The following is a 24,521-nucleotide window of genomic DNA, read 5'->3' on the forward strand; positions in this document are numbered from 1 at the left end:
CCTTTTATTTGAACACACCAAGTGATTCACAGTGGCAGCGGGTAATTTTGATGTTCGGCTCCGGACTGGAGTACCAGATTCCAATGAGAGCAGTGACTGAACAGAGAGAGACGTTACTTACACGAGGATGAGCTCCGCGTTCTTTCACATCCTTAATGTGTGCATTCAAAGTATCTATAGAGGGCCTCCTAAATAAATATTGAAACATTGTCTTTTTGCCATCAACATGTACTGTATTTATGGTGTCTTGATTAATGTCTAGTACAAATAGCTGTCTTTACAGAGAATTCACAGGTCAATCTGATTATATTGTGGAGTTTTCTGGATAACATTTTTGGAAATACTTAATGTAAAATCGAATTACCAAATCATTGCCTGTTTATAAATTACATTCAGATCACCTAGAACAAGCGGGTCAACTGACCAGAAATCCAGTAGGACTAGCAACACTTTTTAAGAATTCTGCAAATGTGGTAAAAAACTAGGATCAAATGCAGAACATTATTGCAATCTTTGTGCTTTTTATCTGATCACTACATGTTTTGAGCAAAGCTCCCAGTCCCTATTCCAAAGACAGCCTAAAAAGGAACTTTCCCCTGTCTCAATTGCATATGTTGTTCATCAATAAAGGGGAAGTAGTATATCATCCTACAAGTTGTAAAAAAATTGCACTTGAATTCCTATGCAACCTGTGAAACTGCGGCGGGGATATATTTGTTAAAATGTCCCTGTTGATTTTTATATATAGGACAGACATCACATCCTGTAAAGGAGCGAATAAAAGAACATACAGTACAGTCCAATATTAGTAATTTTAGGAACTCAAACTGACAGATCAGTTTGATTACACTTTACCTCCCAGGAACATAATCAGTCACAACTGAAGTGGCAAGTATTGGAGGTAATACACCGACCACAGAGAGGTGGCAATATATCAAAGTTGTTGCTACAACAGGAAGCAAAATGGATTAAAAAATTTTTATAGCCTGCATCCTAAAGGCCTGCATGAGTATTGGAGCATAAGTTGTTTTCTATGAATGTTATGCTGTATACAACATTGTATTTACATTGTTATTAATCCTCTGATTCCTTCTTCCATATATAAAATGGCTACTTTTGAAAATTTCTATGAATATACTACTGAAGGGTAAGAAAGTTCCCTTTTTTCAGCCAGTACTCCGATATCTATATATATCTTTTGTGAAGCATATTTAGCTCTAGGTGGGCTTTAAGCAGTACCAGGGTGAGTTTTTTAAATGATATTTCTTTACAGATTATCTTTTGGAAAAGGACTAAAGTTTTGTTACCTTTTATTTACTGGAATGGACTATTTCACTTAGAAGAAGCTTACTATAATGAATGGACTTGATTTACAAATTTGTGGATAGGCTGTAAAATTACCCTCTAGCAGTGGCCACTACTCCTTTTTCACTAATTTGGGGGTGGACTCTTGGTTTAAATTACTGTGTGTGTTTTGTTTCTGGTTACACTTAATAATGAGCTTTGCTCGAAACATGTAGTAATTAAATAAAAAGCACAACTATTGCAACAATGGTCTGCGATTGATCGAAGCTCTTTACCACATTTGCCTTTTTGCGGAATACTAAGCTTTATTAAATGGAAGCGGAGGTGATTGGACTAAGAATATTGAATCCTCAACTTACGTTCTTTGAAGTTACTTTTTAAGAATTTGATCCCAAGTCACTAAACTATACCCAGTAGGAGGGGATTATTCCCCACTGTCAGGAGTGGTTTAGCAGTACTTGGTTCCCTGGTGTATGAAAGGGGTATGAATCTCCTTAGCAATAGGTGATCTATCCAGAATTAGGGACCAGGTCCTGATAAAATGCTAGGCCCTGAGGTGAACATTCCTCAATGAAGCTAGGAAAACTGGCAGTCCCTGAATGAGGTTGGCATGTATAAGACTAGCATCCTGTCTTAGTATACCCCCCAAGGGTGTGAGGTAGTCATAACTAGTAAGCAGTAGCACCTCTGTCCCCACTATCTCCGCTAATATTCTCCAGACAACACTGCCATAGTAGGGACATCAGTACGGCTAGAAGAGTAATAGCACCACTTAACACCAACATACTGGAGTAGACTAACTATTTTGAGATTAGCCATTTAGGTGCCTGATGAGGTATTGGTAAATCTTACTTTTATTAAATGTACCATAAAAGAATTTAAGATTTGCAATATTACTGCACCTTGTGTGACTGAGTCCTAAAGCACCATAAACTCATAATTGTACAGAAATCAGAAAACTTCTAAAAATCAAAACTGACTTAAAATGGTCCAATAAAATTAGTGCAGCTCTCACTGACTTCTTTTTTTGTAGTATTTACAAAAAAAATAGAAAAAAAACTGAATTTTTAGAGATTTGTGGAAATTTTTTTAGTAAATAGGCTCCAATGAATAAGGGCGTAAATGTAAAAGAAATTGGCATCCATTTATAGTTCAAATTATACAGATACACTAAACATTTTTTTGAAAAAAAATCTACTTGAAGTTGCCATTTTTAGGAGACAAAAATAAAGTTGTTTACAGTAAAAAAAATCATCTGACTGAATACTAGTCCAATCTGTAGTGCAATCTGTGTAATAATATGCCAAATAAAGCTCTCTCACAAGTAATGTTGCTTGAATTGAACTATATTTTTTTGCCAGGAATTTTTATTACATTCACTGAATTGTAAATGTAAAACAGCACAACTAGGCACATGTATATGTTATTATACATGCAGACATTCTTTATACCACTATGCAACAATGTTGTTTGTAGGAGGATGCCATCCAATTAAGCAATTTTCTGTGGGAAACCTACCTGCATATTGCAGTCACCACGGTATTTATGGGGCAAATGCAGATCTTTACACTCTGATTTGGACTTAGCTTCTTCCCCTACAAGTAGTAATTGAACCCTACGATGTTTGCTTTTAGCAGGAAATGATGAGCAGGAAATGATACGTATTAATTGGTTTCTATCAGTGACTAGACCCTCTGCAAACTTTGCACCTTTCATGACATAATGCCCTTATAATCACTTATAATATAATAAACAGCCTTTTTAAGGAGGGATTTAAAAAAAATCTTTCTGTGGTGTCCCAAACAATATCTTATCTGGGAATAGAGTCTTTGATTGCTGTAATGTCTTGTATCACAGAAGAAGCACTTGACATTTTGAGAAATTGCAATTTACAGAGCGTTGCCAAATTTAGTGGTATCTTAAATCTTTATAAACTGTAGAAGTAGTATTCTTAAGACTGACAAAATCATGCTGATGTGTTTCATCTATTGTAAGTAGTTTTTTCTGATTATGTCTCAATATCTGAATGCCACAAAGCAATTTTATATGTAAAATGATTGAAGGAGTTGATAGATCTCTCCTTTTGAGGACCAGGGGTTTTGTATATCTTTACTCTTAAAGGAACCATATTTTAAGAATGTGTTTATCAAATCATAAGGAAGAAAGAAAAAGTTTGACTGCTGAAATCTTTTAAAATACCACATTGTTTATGGCACCAGTCAGACTACATCTTTTTCATGCTCAATTTCCTCTCTAACCTTTTATTGCTATTTTGACAATGTGAGCCTCAGCAGTTAGAAGATAAAGAAACTCCTCCAATCAATTTAAGATGGCTTGTCATGAATGCTAGTTGTTTTTCTTCTTAAAATATTATGAAATACACTATACTTGTAATTCTAAAAAAATGCCATAAAACAAAATATGAAAGCTCAGTTAAACAATAGATAAGAATAGAAATCCATCAAGTTTTGCAATAAGGTGACACAAGCTCCTTTGTTGGTGATCCTCTGCTTATATTTTCACTCTACATGTATAACAGAGTGTTTCTGGTACTCGATATAATAAAAAAGTATTATTTCATGTCCCAATAATGTCAAACTAGATTCAATGAATTGTTTTGATGTTATACAGAGAAATCTATGGTACCTATGGTTTGTGAAAGTAGCCTGTAAGTCTCCAGCTTTACAGTCCTACCTTAGAAAAACCTATTGCCTATAAATGTCTCTAACTTGGGTGCTAAATAAATGTAGGGACCCATAGAGTTAAGTTCCCCTATGGTATGAAAATCTCCACATGGCTAGAAATCCCCTGCTGTGGCCATCAAAGTGTTGGACCTAAATTGATTCTGGAAGGAGACTGAGTCATTTGTCCCTGTGTTCACTCTCCTTCTTTCCATTTTCACTCCATGTCAGGAGTGCATGGACACTGAGCAAAGCAAAAAGAGTCTGAGTAATGGAGGGCTTGGCATATGGGGCAACAAGCCTTGATAGCTGGACATGGGATATGGGTCTCAAGCCTTGGTAGCTTGTCCTGGAGTGTCTAGAACTTGGATGCAGTGGAGAAAATGTGACAGGAGCTTCTTGTGGATGAATACCAGTAAAGGGGGCTTTTGTGTGCTCACACTGTGGATACTGCTGGGAGCTGTACCCTGAATATTAAAGCAAACTTTATGTGCTCAGCTTGGCAGTCCTGCTTGATGATATGGAGATGCTGTGGATGCCTGTTTCAGCTCTGTCTGAGCCCTGGTGAGTCTGCCTGAGGAAAGGTATGGAAAGGCTCCAGAGTGTGTCCCATGTATGAGGACAGGTGTTGTTCATGTGCTTGCTATGTGTAACTACTTCTGTCCAACAGGAGAGATATTTGGACAGGTAGCGCTACCTGGGGAAAGTTGAGAGCTCTTGGGGAAAAGGGACTGTGACTCTCACCAGTAGTGGAGTGTGGGAATTGCCTGATTAAGACTACCACACTGGATTCCCAGGGCAGGGGTGTTATTGCTATGTAACTGCATGTTGCATGTAATCTTATATAAAGTTCTATTTGTTTTACTACCACAGTGTGGATAATTATTGTTCCAGGTGGGGCCACCATAGGTGTATCCTGGGATCCCACTAGGTGGAGGCACTGCCGTTGAGAGAAATTCCCAGTACCCTCTCATTTAGCAAAGAGGATTCAGTACCTGTGCATGGTAAGATATTAATGATATCCATCCTATCATTCATGTGGTGTCAAAATAGGGTTATAGAAAGGTAACTACTTCTTATACAATGTATACAATGTATATTAGATTGTATTTTGGAGACTTAATATAATAATAATTTATATTTTCATGTCCCAATATTATAGTCTAGATTAAATTAATTTTATTGATATTATACAAAAAAAATGTATGGTACCAATGGTTTGTCAAAAAAGCAGCCTGTAGACCTCCAGCTCCTACCTTTAAGAAAGCTATTGTCTCTAGCTTGGGTGCAAAAGGAAGGTAACTACTTATTATACTGTACAATGTATGTTGTGGGGGTTAGTATCAATAATTTCATAATAGTATAGATACTTGGAAGTTACATACTATATTTAGAGTCCCATAAATATCATACAAAACCTTTGATTAAGATTATTACTAAATTCTTCTAAAAAGAAATAGTGGTATCAAGGAAAGAATTGATCATTTGACTCCCCAGCATAAAGCATTCAAATTAGATGTATAACTGAGATAAACAATCTGTCTCTTGGGCTGGATTTGTAAGCATACAATCTTAATTCCTGAAAAGTGTTTACGATGGGAATTTTATATTCACATGTGGGATTATGCAGTGTCAATATTCCAAGGAACATGAAGCTTGATTTTGTGATGCAGTATGCTTTCAAAGATATTAAAAAAACAAAACACATTTTTACCACAACCAGCTGTTGAAAGTTCATCACTTCCATTTGGGCAGTCTCTTTCTCCATCACAAAGCCAGTGAGAGGGAACACACGCATGAGAACCAGGGCAGCTAAAAAAGTCAGCTGCACAGGTAACAGAACCTAAGATTTAAAATAATATGAGCATTAAACACTTTTACAGAGGCCCTATCCAAGCCCTTCTAGCAGCACTATTCACCTAAAGCAGATGTGAACCCTTAAAGGAATTATTCAGCATAAAAGTAAAAACTGGGTAAATAGATAGCCCATGCAAAATAAAAAAATGTTTCTAATATAGTTAGTTAGCAAAAAATGTAATGTTAAAAGGCTGGGGTGACTGGATGTCTAATATAATAGCCAGACCACTACTTCCTGCTTTGCAGCTCCCTTTGGTTTCCACTGATTGGTTACCAGACAGTAACCAATCAATGACTTGAGGGGGGCCACATGGATCATAACCCTTTGCTTTTGAATCTGATCTGCATACTAAGGATCAATTGCAAACTCACTGAACAGTTATGTTCCATGTCGCCCAGCGTTCTCAGCGTTAGAAACCTGAAAAGCAGGAAGTTGGGTTCAGCATTTATAAATTACATTTGTGGCTCACTAACTATATTAGAAACATTTTTTCTAGTATACACACAGCCTATTTATCCAGTTTTTAATTTTAGTATTTTTTTCAGTATTTACCCAAGTTTTTGTAGACAATTCAGTATCCAGCTGAATAAAAAAAATATGGAAGTTGATAATAAGTAATAATTTGAGCATTTTCCATTATGATGTTTAGTCTTCTTATATTTGGGGGCTGCCAAAATGTAAAAGAGGAAGGTAATGACATGGGATTGGGTTTAGCGCAAATTATGAGATCTCAGGATTAATTTGATCCCATTCCAAAACAGTGTGGGTGGAGAACTTTTTGGGATATTTGTCGCATTTTTATCACGGGCAACAAATCTCTCTGTCAGCCATGGCCTTTAGAGAGATAAGTTGACTGTTATTTGATTCTCTTAGGCATCATTTTTCAAACCAAGCAGTTGGGGTTACAATGTTGCTAAAACCATTGTGTCCTAAATTCATGTGCTATGGCCTTTAAAGCATCACTTCCACATATTATTAGTCAAAGAAGAAGAAAAAATTCACTTCATTGTGACTAGCATCACACGGTTGAATTCTGTGAGGCATTTGAAGTGGAAAAGTACCCATAATACTTTCCCCTGTGGGAGAAACACACATCCAAAAAATATATCCATGAGCTTGTAAAAATCATAGCAATATGCTATGAGGAAGCAATAGGAGCAATTTGAAGGACTGACACCCAATAAGCGATTAATTAAAACACATGTGGAATTTTAAATACAAATGAAGCCTAGGGCTTATGTTTGGGGCCAGATAAATGATAATTGGGATGATATCTCATTAAGTAATCTCTCACCTAATCCAGTCATTCTATAGCTATTATGGGATATCGGGTAGGCTAATTCTAAGCTTGATTTTCCTTAACCATGAAGTTTTAACTTACCACATAATTCTTCACTTTCATCAAATCCATTGCCGCAGTCATCCTCTCCATCACATATCCACTGTTTTGATATACACTTGTTTTTCGAACAGGCAAATTGACTCCATGAGCAGGAAGTATCTGAAGAAAAAATAAAATATATATATGGAGAAAGTATATCACAAACGATTGTTGTATTCGAGTTTTATCTGCAATGTATTGATTCTTGTTTATTATCACTGACTAATTATGTGAAAAGTATATGCCTACAGTCCATATGGGCAATCTAGTAACCCTTACTATGCACATTTGTACCAGTGCAAACACATATACAAATTAATTGTATTAGTAATAGTCAAACTTGAAACTAAGATAAGGAGAAGATTGGCAGTGTGAAGAATTCCACTAGTTTTCACCACATATGTTATGGCTAGGGGTCCTAGCGACACCACATTATCTACCCCACCCCACCCCATATGTCACTGAGATATTAAGGACATGGCTTTTTGTATAAACTAAGACTCTACTATACAGTTGTGTTCAGAAAAATAGCAGTCCGACTTCATTAACCTGAAAAAATCTCTGTTTTTGGAATGTATATTTCTACATGGCACACAATTTACTAGTACTGTAGGTGTAGTGGAGTAATAGCAAACCAACAGACCCAACAGTCATGACATGCATGCTGCTGATTCTGTGTAATTGATGCTTGCTCAAAATAATAGCAGTGTGGAGTTCAATTAGTGAGGTCGTTCATTCTGTGCAAAAACGGGTGTTAATTACAGTTTTTATTTAAGGAAGGAAAGTAGCAAATGTTGTGAAAACTGTCTCTGAAATCTGAACAGCGTACTTTGATTGAAAAGTTAATTGGAAAGAGGAATACATATAAAGAATTGCAGAAATTATCTTAAATGCTATAAGATGGCAAACAAAACTTGAAAGATGTGGACGAAAACTACCATTCGAATAAATGGCAAAAATAGCAAAGTGAATAGCAAAAATGGCAAAGATGCCAATGATCAGCTCCAGGAAGATCAAAGAAGGTTTAAAGCTACCTGTTAAAGCTACCTGTTATTACAATTAGAAGAACCCTATGTGAAGCCAAGCTATTGGCAAGATGCCCTGCAAAGTCCCATCTTTGAAAAAAAGACGTGTTGAAGAGGTTACAATTTGCCAAAGAACACATTGACTGGCCTAAAAAGAAATGGTGCAACATTTTGTGGACTGATGATAGCAAGATTGTTTTTTAAGGTATTGAAACTGATCAAGAAAGGCCTAAAAAGAAATGGTGCAACATTTTGTGAACGGATGATAGCAAGATTGTTTTTTTAGGTCTAGGGGTCACAGACAGTTTGTCAGAAACACTGAATTCAAGTATATTGTGAAGACAGTGAAGCACAGTGGCGCAAACATTGTGATATGGGCATGTTTCTCTATGAGTGTTGGGCCTATTTATTGCATACCAGGAATCATGGATCAGTTTCAATACAACTAAATACACGAAGAGGTTATTTTCCCTTATGCCGAAGAGGAAATGCTCTTGAAATGGGTGTTTCAAGAAGACAACGACCCCAAACACGTCAGTTAACGAGAAACATCTTGGTTACAGACCAACAAGATTGACATTATGGGAGTGGCCAGCCCTATACCCGAACCTTAATCTATTAGAAAACTCGTGGGATGACATCAAATATGCTGTTTCTGAGGCAAAAACCAAGAAATGTTGAAGAATTTTGATTGTAACGTGTGCAAGAAGTCGATTGACTCCATGCAACGCAGATATGCAGCAGTTCTCAGAAACAGTGGCTATACAGGTATGGGACCTGTTATCCAGAATGCTCGGGACCTGGGGTTTTCCGGATAATGGATCTTTCCGTAATTTGGGTCTTCATGCCTTAAGTTTACTAGAAATTAATTTAAACATTAAATAAACCCAATAGGCTGATTTTGCTTCCAATAAAGATTAATTATATCTTAGTTGCGATCAAGTACAAGCTACTGTTTTATTATTACAGAGAAAAAGGAAATCTTTTTTAAAAATTTGGATTATTTGGATAAAATGGAGTCTATGGGAGACAGCCATTCCGTAATTCGGAGCTTTCTGGATATTGGGTTTCCGGATAAAGGATCCTATACCTGTACAACTAAATATTAGTTTAGGAATTCATAGGAAAGCAAAATCTTGAAACATTTTTCAGTTAATACATTGAATCTTTGAATTTATAAAGAAGAATGCAGACACTGATATTTTTTGGAACATCCTAATATTCCCTTTTCTTAATTTTTGTAAAGGAATAACACAAATTTGATTTGGTTTGATTTCTTCATGTTTTGATTTGGAATAGAATGTGCAATGTTCACAATGCATTTGCGTGAATGGAAGTAAAAGCTATAATAAGGATTTTGAGCTGCTATTATTACACACTGATATTATTCTGAAAACAATTGTATACTGTTGTCTACTGATACAATGCATTCCACTAGTAATGAAATATTGTTAGAATTGCAATATTGCATCCATGAAGGCATTCTGTCCCGAAACCCACCATCATAAGTATGGCCATTGCCTATACCATATAACTGTAATTACATATGTTGGTGTACAGCAGCCCCTAAAGTTGAATTCCTCTTCAGAAAAGGGATTTGTTTATTCTAAATGTTTAAATGGACACTTGCAAAATCTGAATTCTTTATCTGGCCATTCCAAACTGTGCAAGACTAATAATAAATAAAATATTTTGAAAAGAACTGTGCTATTTTATGACTCCAACATTACATGGCATATTTTTATAAAGGTGTGTCAAATACTGTATATCTAAATAAATGCATACAAGTTTACTTAAAATAAATCTGTTTATAAAGCACATTTGCTTTCCTTCCTTTCTCTCCCCTCCCACCAGATCTATGTAGAAAATTACACAATTAGGGGCCAATTCATTAACTTCGAGTGAAGGAATAGAAGAAAAAAAACTTCAAATTTCAAAGTGTTTTTTTGGCTACTTCGACCATCGAATGGGCTACTTCGACCTTCGACTACGACTTCGACTTCGAATCAAAGGATTTGAACTAAAAATCGTTTGACTATTTGACCATTCGATAGTCGAAGTTCTGTCTCTTTAAGAAAAAACTTTCGACCCCCTAGTTCGCCACCTAACAGCTCCCGAACCTAGTGTTAGCCTATGGGGAAGGTCCCCATAGACTTGCCTAGCTTTTTTTGGTTGAAGGATAATCGTTCGATCGTTGGATTAAAATCCTTCGAATCGCTCGATTCGAAGGATTTAATTGTTCGATCGAAGTATTTGCGCAAAATCCTTCGACTTCGAAGTCGAAGGATTTTCATTCCCCAGTCGAATATCGAGGGTTAATTAACCCTCGATATTCGACCCTTGATGAATTTGCCCCTTAATATCACTCAAGACCTGGCATTAACTATTGAAGTTATTTGGACAAAATTCGGTGTCATAGAATTTCTAATATAAAAATTGATGTAAAAGAAACAGCACCAAACACCAATATGTGACCTTTTGCTTAATTTAGAATTTTAAATGTGGCTACATATTGGAATAGAATCTGTAAAAGCCTTATAGATATATGTGAATTTACATGATGTACAATAGATAAAAAAATGAAGGTATAAATTGTAGTCTATTGTGGATTTTGTACAAAAGCTTTATAAATACTGTAATAATACTGTAAATAATTTAAAAGTAATTTAATTTTTTTTTTTTTAAATTTTTAAACTTTTTTTAGATGTCAAAACATAATATTTTAGTTTGTGGGTTCAGCAAGAAACTGGCTGCATATACTGTGTAAATAAGAAATGTTCCACACCTGAGGATGATCATGTTTTTCAAAATTACTCCTACTTTTGTTTTATATTAAAATCAGTATGATAAGCCTATAAGTATGGAATATTTAACTCTAATTTTAACTTCACAGAAATACATGCGATTTTATACAGATGAAGCCAGAATTGATTGTACGTTTGTCGCGCTGTAACTAATCCAGATAAACGCGCTGTTCGCATTAAGTGCAGGGAAACACGATGCCCCGTCGGTCAGAGAAGAAGAGAATTAAATTAAAATAGGCGCAATTCCACAATCGGCCACCAGGTGGCGCCTAATATACCGTTCATTTGCAATGCTCTGTAAGCTCTCGTGAGTCGTGACAGTAAGCAAACTACTGTAAACTTAATATTGATAAGACTTTAGAAACGGAGCCAAATGTAACCATTTGGGGCACACACAGTCAATCCAAGTAAATGTTTGGGCATTACATTTTTGACTATAGGCTTTACTTTACATTTTCTTCATTCCATAAACTTGGCCCTGTAGCTAGGTTTAAAAAGTGAATTAATTAATAAATTGGTAAAAATAAATGAATAAATAAAAACTAGCAAATGTTTGTCATTTTCTGTTAAGATTTATAGTATCCTTAGTACATCAATTTTAATTAAGTTTTTAACTGACTCTATCAGCCATAAGAGAACGTTTTGGAGCTAACAGTACATTACTGGCATTGGTAGCCTAGTGGTTAGGGCAGAGGGTTATCATATGGGAATTGTGGGTTTGAATCTACTCAGTTCATTTTTTTTTTTTTTTTTTTTTAGACTACCAGTACTAATGTTACTGTTTAGCTTACAAAACTCCTATAATATATACTGAAGCAGATACATGTTTGAAGGAGGCAGGACAAGATTCTTCTGATCATAGATTTTTACATGTATTCATTTTCTTCCCCTCCTCTTAGTGAGTTAAATGTATACAAGAGATTCCATGTAGAAACTGCTCTTTTAGTAAGGTTGCCACCTTTTCCGGAAAAAAATACCGGCCTTCCTATATATTTATATTTTTTCCCTATTAATAACATTGGGATCACTGACCTTCCTATATATTTTTATTCCCTATTAATAACATTGGGATCACTGACCTTCCTATATATTTATCTTTATTCCCTATTAATAACATTGGGATCACTGACCTTCCTATATATTTATCTTTATTCCCTATTAATAACATTGGGATCACTGACCTTCCTATATATTTATATTTTTTCCCTATTATTAACATTGGGATCAGCCATCATTTTTACTGGCCAGGCCAGTAAAATACCGGCCAGGTGGCAACCCTATCTTTAAGGCACACATACGTTTGTTTGGCACGGTTTCATGCCATTGTTTTTAAAAAATCACAGTGTTTACCTGTGGGTCGGGTGGGTTTGGGACGACTGCGCACTGCTCCTGCTCTCCCCGCCCACCAACTTTTTAGTCTCACTTCTGCTCACCCGCCCCTTTTGTGACTTCATTGTGACGTCATCGTCGGGGCAGGTCGGAGCAAGTTTATATAAGGACCCCGGAAGTATGGGTACGGGCAGGCTTGGGCTGGAGCAGGACAGGTTAGGGTCAGGTGCTGGTCAGGAAAACCATGACCCACACATCACTAATGGCCACAGCTGCATATTATTTGAACTACAAAAAATGCTAAATTGCTGTAAGGGCTCTTACAGATGAGCGTTTCTCCATGCGCTCCCCTGCGCTCCGTTTGTCTGTGTTCAGCTGCAGGGGAGCGCAGGTCTAGACGCTGCTAATATCTTTCTATGTGTCTATACTCACACAGGCGCATGTAAGCGATGAACCATTGAAAAACGCAGAAAAATGCAGCATGCTGCATTTTTCCTGCGTTCAGCACTTACATGCGCCTGTGTGAGTACAGGCACATAGAAAGATATTAGCAGCGTCTAGACCAGATTCGTGGAGATTAGTCGCCCGGCGACAAATCTCTTTTTACCGCCGGCTAGAATGTAAATTGCCATCGGGTTGGCACTCCGATCGTTTCTCCCCCCAAATCTGCCTGTGTGTCTCTACCTTAATGTGAGCACCTTCAGCTTTTCTTCTCAGCAGAATCCACAAATCAGTGCATCAGTGCAACCTTTGTTATATTTAAGTAAGCTAGCAAGATCACTTGTACTTTTAACAAGGGCAGACAAAGCTTAAGCTCTGTTACACAAAAGTGGATCTTATTAAACAAAAAATGCCCTTTGCCTTAAAAGGGTTGTTCACCTTTGAATTAACTTTTAGTATGAGGTAGAGAGGGATAGTCTGAGACAATTTGCAATTGGTCCTCATTTTTTATTATTTAAGGTTTTTGAGTAATTTAGTTTTTTATTCAGCAGCTCTTCAATTTGCATTTTAAGCAATCTGGTAGCTAGGGTCCAGGTTACCCTAGCAACCATGCACTGATTTGAATAAGAGACTGGGATCTGAATAGGATCTGAATAGGAGAGGCCTGAGTAAAAAGATAAGTAATAAAAAGTAATAATAACAATACATTTGTAGCCTTACAGAGCGTTTGTTTTTAGATGGAGTCAGTTATGCCCATTTGAAAGCTGGAAAGAGTCAGAAGAAAAAGCCAAATAACTATAAAACTGTAAAAAATAACCAATGGAAAAGTTGCTTAAAACTTCTATAATTAGGGTTGCCACCTTTTCTGGAAAAAAATACCGGCCTTCCTATATATTAATCTTTTTTCCCTATTAATAACATTGGGGTCAACCATTATTTTTACCGGCCAGGCCGGTAAAATACCGGCCAGGTGGCAACCCTATATATAATATACTAAAAGTTACCTTAAAGGAGAACTCAAGGGCTTTAGCGCAAAACTCGCCGCCCCCATCCCCCATAGGCCCCCCGCCCCCCTCCCCCTGGCCTACCTCCCCCCTTGGGCAAATGCCGCTAAGTCGATACTTACCTCTCTGCGCAGGTCCTGTCCACGGAGTTCCATTTTCTTGCGTTCGGCCGCAGGGGAGCGCAGGTTGAGACGCATTCAATTCTTTTCAATGTGCCTGTAGTCACACAGGTGCATGTAGGTGCCGGACGCAGGAAAAACAGGGCCGTATTTGCCCTGAGGGCGCCTCGAGGCCGGCATCCTCCGTCACCCCCTCCTTCTGTAAAGAAAGCGCTTATGCGCATCTTGTTTGGTTGCAGAGCACTAGCCGTTCGGCGCTAGTGCTCCGCCAAGAAAACTGCTTGTGCGACTGGGCGGCATGCCGCCCCTCAATTGATGCCACCCTAGGCCAGGGCCTATGTGGCCTTGCCGCAAATCCGGGCCTGAAAATATACATATCCAAAACTAGTAGAACTATATAAAAAAAGCTCTAGACACAGAGCAATTACTATTCATTTTTTAGTATTGACATGTTTTTACGCCCAATGCAGCATTTTCCCCACAATTACATCATCTGCCACAATTACATCATCTGTGTTCAAGCACATAGTTGTAATTGTGTGTGTTTTGTTTTGAATTGCACTACAATTGCTATAGAGCAGGGGTCCCCAACCTTTTTCACCCGTGAGCCACATTCATATGTAAAAAGAGTTGGGGAGCAACACAAGCATGAAAAAGTCGCTTGGAGTGCTAAATACAAACTGTGATTGGCTATTTGGTAGCCCCTATATGGATTGGCAGCCTACAGGAGACTCTACTTGGCACCATACTTAGTTTTTATGCAATTAAAAATTTCTTCCAAGCCTGGAATTCAAAAATAAGCTCCTGCTTTGAGGACACTGGGAGCAACATCCAAGGGGTTGGAGAGCAACATGTTGCTCAGGAGCTACTGGTTGGGGATCACTGCTATAGAGAATGTATTGTATGGACTGCATCATTTCCAGCTTGCAGCATTAACCCATTCATTTGTTTCTGTTTTGTTTTGGGCTTATACAATGTCTTTATATAAAACTTTGTTTTCTCATATAATCTCTGGGGTTGTTCTCTCCCAAATTAATCCATGCTACTCCAAGTGGGAAGCAACACCATAGTGCAGGGGTCAGGAACCTTTGTGGCTGAGAGAGCCATAAACATCACATTTTTTAAAATGTAATTCAATACAATATTTTTAAAACTAAATACAAGTATATTGAATATATCCACCAATTTAAGCAAAAAGTTCAATTAAATAGTAATTAGGCAACATAAGCAAATTATAAGAAAATAGTACAGGTATAGTATCTGCTATCAGGCCACCAATGTGGAATTCTAGAGCTTAGTTATATAGTATATATATATATATTTTTTTTTTATTAAAGATTTAGCAAAGAGCCAGGTGCAACCATAAAAAGAGCCACATCTGGCTCCAGAGCCATAGGTTCCCTAACCCTGCTCCCCTGCCCCTGTAAAAGAGAGGTGCAGAAGGGAACTAAATACTTTAGCTCTAACATGAAAATCAAGCCCCTGACTCGCTAGACTACCATTGTGACAAAACAAGGCATTAATCATTAGGCTAGTGCTGCTACTTGCCCCACACCCACCTCTCCACCTTATCACACTGCCTGTGCTATAAATTGGTGTAACAGGATTAGGGAAAACACAGCTGCTGGCTAGCAGCTTTCAGTCAGAGCAATGGGGGGATGGTTTAGAGCTAAGTGATCTCAAGTTACAGTTTCAGACAAGTACCTATAAGGCTAGGGGCACACGGTGCGATTTCGCCGCGATTCTGCGCTGGGCGAGTTGTCGCTGCGTTTTTTAAGCCGAAATAGCTTTGCTAACTTTGGCGCTGGCGTCAATGCAAATCGCGGCGAAATCGCTGCGCTAATTCACACGCGGCGATTCTTTTTCTACTGTCGCCCGGAAACGCCCAGCGAGGCAACTTCGGGCGACAATAGAAAACGAATCGCCGCGTGTGAATTAGCGCAGCGATTTCGCCGCGATTTGCATTGACGCCAGCGCCAAAGTTAACAAAGCTATTTCGGCTTAAAAAACGCAGCGACAACTCGCCCAGCGCAGAATTGCGGCGAAATCGCGCCGTGTGCCCCTACCCTAAAGCTGGTCAGGGGCTGATAAAAGCTGCTGACAGACTGAGTTGGTAGCTTATTGGCCTGTGCACGGGGCACTCTGACAGGCTTCTCTGATCAGCTGGCCGAGAGTTGGACAAATGCCGATCGGGCAGAGTTAGATCACGATCACATGTGTTCGTTAATGTGGTTCCGCAATCCTAATGCCTGCATTATGATCTAATTGTTGGGCTCTAGGGGCCACGATCAGATCAGCCTGATATTGCCCACTTTAATGTAGGCATAGGCATATCAGAAATCTGCTTGTTTGGCAAAATCACAAAACAAGCGGATCTCTACGTGTATGGCCACCTTAAGGGTGGTGGCACATGGTAAGATTAGTCGCAAACTGAGAAATCTCCTTGAGGCAGAGTAGGCACATGCCTAGGGTGCAAAGCTGGGGGGCGCCAGGCATGTACCAGCTCTGTTGCCTACCCCATGTCCAGTCCCCTCACCCATCTTGTTTTTGTGCCTACACGCATGCACACACCAGTTGAACTTGTGCATGTGCAAAGTGACACAGGCGCATATGCACATGCGCTGGCGTCACTTCGCGCATGCACGCTCTCAGCAAGTGCTGCGCCTGGACAGGTTGCCTAGGGCATGTATGTGTGCATCTGCCAACTATGCCACATATACATGGACGCCGGCACATATGCACCGAAGCCGGCACGTATGCGCCATGCACACCGCTGTGCTGGCCCACATATTTTGTTTTTTACATGGGCCTAGCCAAACGGGGAGGGTGTCCCATTCTGGCTCTGGGTGGCGGCTAGGATTGCCACATTTTCTGGAAAAAAATACCGGCCTTCCTATATATTTATCTTTTTTCCCTATTAATAACATTTGGTCTAACCATCATTTTTACTGGCCAGGTGGCAACCCTAGTGGCGGCAACTTGAGGCCAGAAGGGCATTTAAGAAGCAGCGTTAGGGCTCGTACACACTAGCATTTGGCCGTGCGCTCCCCTGCGTTCCGTTTGGCTGCGTTCAGCCGCAGGGGAGCGCAGGTCTAGACGCTTCTAATTTCTTTCTATGTGTCTGTACTCACACAGGCACATGTAAGCGATGAACCATGGAAAAACGCAGAAAAATGCAGCATGCTGCATTTTTCCTGCGTTCAGCACTTTCATGTGCCTGTGTGAGTACAGACACATAGAAGGAAATTAGAAGTGTCTAGACCTGGTAGCCTAATGGTCTAGGTGTTGGCTTTACATAGCAAAGGTTATGAGTTCAATCCCTTTTTCCTCCACAAGTTTTATTAAGTTCACTGATTGGTATTGGAATGCAAACTTTTCGTTTAATGGCAGATTAAAGAGTTAAGGAATGAAAAGATATAGTGGTATTAACAAACTGATTATAATTCAGGGGTGGAATTTTATTGGTGGACTAAATGTCTTGAAATTGCCGGAGCTACCCTTGCACTGTTCATGGTGCCACTATTTCTTTTCAGTCTTTATGTGCTTTATTATTATGTGATTGGGCATAATTTGAATTAAAATGAACATTTTACTTTTTAATATAAATTAAAAAAAAAAAAAAAAAAAAAAAAAAGCATGTTCGGGGAATTGAACACTTAACAATATGATGAAAGTCTAACACTTAAACCACTAGGCTACAAACACCATACCTGAAGTAAAGAGAATAAAATACATCTTTATCTACACTATGCTTAAAGTTGTAGCAAAAAAAAAAAAAAAACTTTATTCGGGAACAGTACAAATATCAGTCTCACAGCCCAATATCACATCAAAATCAAACGCTGGGACACACCTATTACCCATCTGACCATGAAGATTTCTGCCTCCCCATGGCTGCACAAATTCTTGTGTGAATGATCATACACAAGCATACAAGTGATCAGCACCTATCTGTGACTGCAGCTACAGGCATTATATCAGCATGCAGACGGCACTGGACAACTAATAGACAGCAAGGAATGGAATGAAGGCAAGACAGTCCAAGTTTTACATAAGGGCAAATAAAATGGTTGCATGTTCTGAGCGTAAGACCCAATAGTTCTTCACAGGTACTTCTACAATTGCATGTAGTCGTTCACAATGCAATGTAAGAGTTTACCCCCTTCTGTAGATGTTAGCAGGAGGCCCCTCCAGTGCCCCATTGAAGCAGCCTTGTATTAAAATTAAGCCAATTCCTTAATCAATGTGACATCTCAGCTGTCTGTTAGTTTACTCAGTAGCCAGAAAAATGTTCTTGTTAAATTTGCTGACGATTTCTCTCTCATTAATGCATGTATAATGCTACCTAATGCTTTAGCTAGCGCTTGGCGGCCTCTAGTGGCCACAGCTGGTATTGCATGTTGGTAACTGCAATAAACGCGACGAGGCAACTTGACATATCGCACTTGCTGCTGCTTATCTTGTGTTACAGCGCATTAAACGCACAAAAGAGAGTGGCTCCATCTGTACATAGTACCATGGAGATGACTTTTTTAACAGGCTGACAGATATGTAACGTATTTTTCTAAAGCAAATAGTTTGAGAGACTAAAAAAGTATTTTTTTTTCAGTAAAATAAATAATATTTTAGTTTTTGGTTTAAAAAGAAACTATTTGCAGTATAAAAAAAAGATGTGGCTCATTTGTGGAGGATGTTATTAAACATTACTCCTACTGTGTGAGAATACATAAAATAAAAAATTAAAGAAAAATGAAAAACTGTTAAGATCAGAAGATTTAACTGTAATGCCAACTTTCTTGTAAGTCAGTTAAATTGAAAAAAAAAACTGTTGTTCTTTACTGACAGTACAGTAAAAAGAGTTAAGGACTGGTTTACTAATCTCTGATAAGTACAAATAATTATTATAAAGTTTGCCACAGTCGAAATATTCAACATTTTCTCATAATTAATGATTTGTTTTCAGGCTGATAATATGAAGGGGAAACAAGCTGTAATGGAATCATTAACAGAGACTTAATGCATCGCCTGTTTAAAATGTTGACAGTTGTACTAAAATGTTGAAATACTTTTATTAAATTATTCAGTGTTCCAGAAAAGGATTATGGGAAATTACTCATAAGCACTACTGTACATCACTTCTATATAAGGAGATATACAAAACTCATTGTGAAATTATTTCACTGGAGGGCATTTCAGCAAAAAATGGAAAAGTTTCAAGTAGACTGACCTATATTTAAGCCAAATATGTATAAAAGCTTTTTAGAAGTGAGCAGGAGAGTTGAGTCAAAGATATTTGTATTGTATGTATGTGAGTGTATGTATTTAACTTCATTTATAAAGCACTGTTAGGATACACAGCACTGTACAATACATATAAGTACACACAGTCAGGTAAAGTAATTTAGTATAAGAACACAGAGCTTAACTGCCATGTGGTCAGAGAGCGACAGTAGGATGCAGGTCCCTGTCCTCTAGCGCTTACAGTCAGTATTGGCTGGCTTTATGTCAAAATGGGTTGAAATTGAGTATACAAAGTACTTCATGTCTAAATTTTGTAGGCTCTCTCAATGACTTTACAAGCATGGACTTGCAACAACATATAATAATTTTAATTGATGCATAGGCATCTTCCCTAGCATTTAGAGGGACCATCATTATACAAAGCAATGTGATAAAATTCTAGTCATAAAAAAGTATTAGTAAGCAGAGCCATTTGCATCATTGCCTCAAGAGCCATCACTACAAAGAGCTGTTAACGCTGGCTGCTATTGGATCAAATGCAATGCAGAGCAGTGTACATCATTACTGGTACCCTATTATAGTAAATTGATCCCTAGCATCCAAAAGTTAATTGGAGCAATATGATGCATTACATGTGGAAATAGAACATCAACATACAGAGAACGAGGTTTCATTCCTGGTACTCACAAGGCCAATCACTTTGCAAAAAAAGCAGAGTGCATTGTCCTCAATATACACAAGACCCTCCACAGCACAGTGCCATGTATATACTGTAATTCCTATACCCCCCACTCCAAAAAAGCTATATAGTGCATACATCTCAATTAGCAGGAAATAAGAATTATAATGCTATACATACTGGACAAAACATACTGTTTTAGGAGTAGAAAGACAGTAATAGGAAATATATAACATGCCTGGTGCACAGAAAGTCAATATCATTGAAGGACTAGATTCCATGTGTGCAGTGTTCAGCATCTTTTCTCAAATATTGCCATTATGTACAGAAAGAATTTGCAACCTACTCAGTGCTATGTACATTCTCCTTGCACAACTACAAAATCGCGGTCTTTTAGTAACTAATAGTTCACTATTAAAAAGTAATATCACCATTACTCTGTCAACCACAAACAGTATGAACTGTCTAATAATGAACAATCATTATGACTCCACTTTATTTTATTCAAATGCCTATGGATAGCCCAAATTCACCAACAAATAATTGCTTTCTCTTGTGAAATACAAATACAACAATAAAATACAATCTTTTTTATTTAAAACTCACCACAATTTAACTCATCTCTTCCATCTTCACAGTCTCTCTGTCCATCACAAACCCAAGTATTGGAAATACATCTTCCACTTTGGCATTCAAAATAGTTTTCTTCACATTTCTGTTTGTTTTGAGCTAGACAGACATTTAAAACAGGGTAACATCAATTATTGCTACAACAATATATCTACAAAAGCAAAATCCTCTTGAATTGAATTTGTCTTCAATTGTTGATCTATAACCTTCCCGTACACAGATTTTTAAAACAAACTGTGGAATTGAGATTAATGATAACTTCTATTTTAAATGCGTATCAAAGAGTCAATTTATTTGCATTAGAAGAAATGATAGTTAAGATGAGGACTTTTTTGTTTTGTTACTAAATGGTATGACTATAATTATTATTGACTCTGGAGTTTATATCAGGATCTGCATGACTACTTGATCAATTGTAGACTGCAGATATTAAATGGGAATCAAGCAAATTGTAAAATGTGAAAGCAGATATGCTCTCATGTTTTTAGAACATACAGTATAGCATTTGGATAATTTAAAAACAAGAGATCCAGAAATCAGCAGTGCCAAAAGAAAGGTTAAAAATAGTAACAGAAGAAGTTAAGATACAATTATAAATTAACAAAATAATTAAATGGAGACTAAAATTGCAAAAAATTTTATTAATCAAGTTTAGGGGGTGGAGATTAAGGTCACAATTAATGAGCCATCAAATATGTTTGGTGAGTTGACTTTTGTGATGAAATATCATTGCCAACTTCACATAATAATAGATTTTCTTAATAAATATTGGCCACTCGTTAAATGTACTATATACCTAATTCCAAGTCAAATAATGGTTATATGTAAGAAATATTCTGGCACCTTCTATGTTATGGAAGCATAATTCTAGGAAAATTTTGTAGTTTTAGTAAGATAGTTGGTACTGCTGTAAGAGTCTAATATTAGGAGTAATAGAAAACTAAATATGAATACTGATGGAAATTCAGTGGGGAATAATGCAATTCTCAGTGAGGAAAGAAGGTGGTATAAGTGTGGATACTGTTCACAATGTACTCACTGTCCTTAAAAAGGTCTTTTATTTAGAGGATATTCTCTGCCTATGGTACAGTATATAATATCAAACATGTTGTTGATTGTTCTTGTGATTTTGTGATATATCTGACTGAGTGCTCTTGTAGCCAACAATATTTAAAGTAGGTCGTAGGTTATACTGTGAGGTGTTTTTAAAAAAAAGGCTATATGAACATTTACTGTATATAATATTAGGACTTAGTCACAGGAGTTTTTGTTGTATAGACACGTTCAACAAATACATAATTCAGATGTAAAACACTTGTCAGCATGGGTGATACAACAGATAAAGCCTATCATAAGGGGAGGAAATAAAAAAGAATCCCTAACCAACATAAAACATTTTGGATATATACTCTAAATACGATCACCACAAAGGGTTTTAATGAGTATTGTAATATCAAGTGTTTTATGTAAATTGTGGGATGTCAGTGCCATTGTGTTTATACATATTTTGCCCAGACAATTACATTTTTATGCATACTTAAACTGTAGCCCATATTGTAATTATAAATTTTGTGTTCAATATTTAAATGAATAACTATATTGATAGATGCCCCCTTACGACTATATAGTTGGAGAAGGAAAGGGTTAACTAAACTAGAGATAGCAGTACAATGATCATTTTGTTCTATCTAGTCATGTGGATCAATGAAACAAAAAAAGTTGTGATGTGCTCTAGTGATGCAGTTCAGCGCAACTATAAAATGATTCAGTGCACTTAAAGCCTTATTTCCACATTCCCTTAAGAAAGTGCGCAGGAGTAGTGATGGGCGAATGAATGCCGCGATTCGACGCTGGCGAAATATTGTGTAATATACTAATATAGCATTATGCTTGAGATGTGGGTATTTTACTATTTATATGGAACAAAAACTTCTCATTCTGTATTTCAGCATGCCTAGTTCTATGAACTGGAACTGACCAATCTATGAATGCTAACTTTGAGAAATGTGTTACTGTCCTGCGTTACTGTGCATTCACTTGTATATCAGTGTCAGTTTATATAGTGTATATAAAGTAGGGCAGGTATTAATAATAGCAGTATGCTGAACTAAATCAGGAAACAATTACAAATTCAGAAGCATTAATTGTTCAATTGTTTTCTTTAATTGTATAATAATAATAATAATAATAATAATAATAATAATAATAATAATAATAATAATAATAATAACGCTGTTGTTTTTTTAAAAGGTATGGCACAGTTACATTGAAATAAGCTGTAAGCTTAGTTATTCAGTAAAATTCTATTAAACCAAAAGCCCAAAAGCAACATTAGGTTAACTTTATTCTGTTTTAGAAAAGCAAAGGGCTACTACAGAAAGCTCATTAATTTGATGTCTCTCTCCATCCTTCTGTATGCAGTGATCTGTATTATCATATAGTTTTATAGTAAAATAGAGCCAATTGGATAGTTCATCGAGAAAAAAATATAAAAAATTACCTGGACATTTCAATTCATCTGAATAATCCCCACAGTCATTTGCACCATCACATATCCATTCTGGCAAAATGCATAGTGAAGTGGAATTGCATCTTATAAATCCAGTTGTTTTGATGCCAAGTTTGTAGTAATGAGTACAATCAGTATTGTCTGGGGGGTAATTGAAACATACAAGATGTGCATTATACTGCAAAAAAGTTCATTAAAGTCTGCCTCTGAAAGACCTCAGCTCAACAACATCCATTATTGGTCTATAAAAACTTTATTTCAAAATGAAGATTAAATGCAACAGATGTTGAAGTGCATCACAGTCAGACAAATACAATGCAAATTTGGGCTTTGAATCATTTACCTGTGATTTAATACAGTCAGGTCAATAAAGCGATTAGCAGCTAGATGAAGATTTAACAACATTGGAGAAGTAAATTGTTATAAAAAGGATAAGAAAAATGAAAATAATTTAAACCAGTTCTTATAAATTATTTATATATTGAGTAATTCAAGAGAAATTAAAAATAAGAATATAACTACTAAATTATTGCTTCTAATAATACAATGTTTGTACAGTGTCTGCTTTAGTTCAATTATTTCCTACCATTAAATTAGCATTAGTTTGTAACTTTAGCTAGCCATACACTGGCTAATATTGGCTGAGTTGGGAAATTATTAAGCCCAAATGGCCTCCCTAAATGGTTTCTGATTTAGGCAAGGTCAACTATTTTTGGGGCAGCAATTGTGACCACATTCAGAAATGAGCTTTGTCATGTGCTGTCCACATAATAATGCATTTGAAACATTACTCTTTGTTTAAAGCAGTGTCGGACTGGTCCACAGGGATAACAGGAAAACTCCCGGTGGACCCAGGTGTCAGTGGGCCCTCATGCTGATAAACATTTGGACTATTTCATGGTCATTCTTTATTTCTATGAGAAAAAAGGCTAAATAGATGGAATAATAAATTATAGTATGTAAAGAAAAGAGACTAGGAGAATAGAGGATGAGTGAGGAGAGGAAGAAAATAGTACTGAGAGTGGGCCCCTAGTCTAAAGTTTTTTTGGTGGGCCCCTGGTGTCCCAGTCCAACACTGGTTTAAAGGATCTTGATGAAAAGGATAAACATTGTGGGTTAGGCTGGCAGTAATGATAAATTCCCCTTTAGTTGTTCCTTCATATAGTCATTGGTTGAACTTTTTAACCTACAATTTTTTGCCCTTAATAAACATCTAAAATTATTTTTTTTAAACTAATTAAAATCCGCGCATTTTAGAGCACCCTCCTATAGCAGTCAACATTTGAAATGAAACTTTGAAAAATCAACTCATTGGTTTGTATTTAAGGGTATACATATAATTTTTAAATATAATCACTATTTTTATTTTCTTTAAATAACCATATTACTGCTTACAAGCTCTTTAAAACTGTGTTTCAGAACTAGAATGAATCATTCCATGGCGGACTGCAACTCATACTTACTCATACTTACTCTTAATATGAGATATATATATTTTATAGTATACTTTAAAAT

General features: G+C 36.9%; 1 protein-coding gene across 1 annotated transcript in view; it reads right to left on the reverse strand.

The window, feature by feature from the left end:
• LOC108702259 (low-density lipoprotein receptor-related protein 1B-like) overlaps positions 1 to 24,521 on the reverse strand; it is a 724,128-nt gene that overhangs the window by 132,268 nt on the left and 567,339 nt on the right. Inside the window, exons 48-51 of the mRNA XM_041578093.1 lie at positions 22,998 to 23,147; positions 20,474 to 20,596; positions 7,226 to 7,345; positions 5,701 to 5,829 (exon numbers count right to left, since the gene is read on the reverse strand). Coding sequence (XP_041434027.1) covers positions 5,701 to 5,829; positions 7,226 to 7,345; positions 20,474 to 20,596; positions 22,998 to 23,147 — 522 coding nt within the window. The remainder of the gene's footprint in view (positions 1 to 5,700; positions 5,830 to 7,225; positions 7,346 to 20,473; positions 20,597 to 22,997; positions 23,148 to 24,521) is intronic.

The sequence above is a fragment of the Xenopus laevis genome, chromosome 9_10S, assembly GCF_017654675.1.
Source record: "Xenopus laevis strain J_2021 chromosome 9_10S, Xenopus_laevis_v10.1, whole genome shotgun sequence".
Classification (NCBI taxonomy): domain Eukaryota; kingdom Metazoa; phylum Chordata; class Amphibia; order Anura; family Pipidae; genus Xenopus; species Xenopus laevis.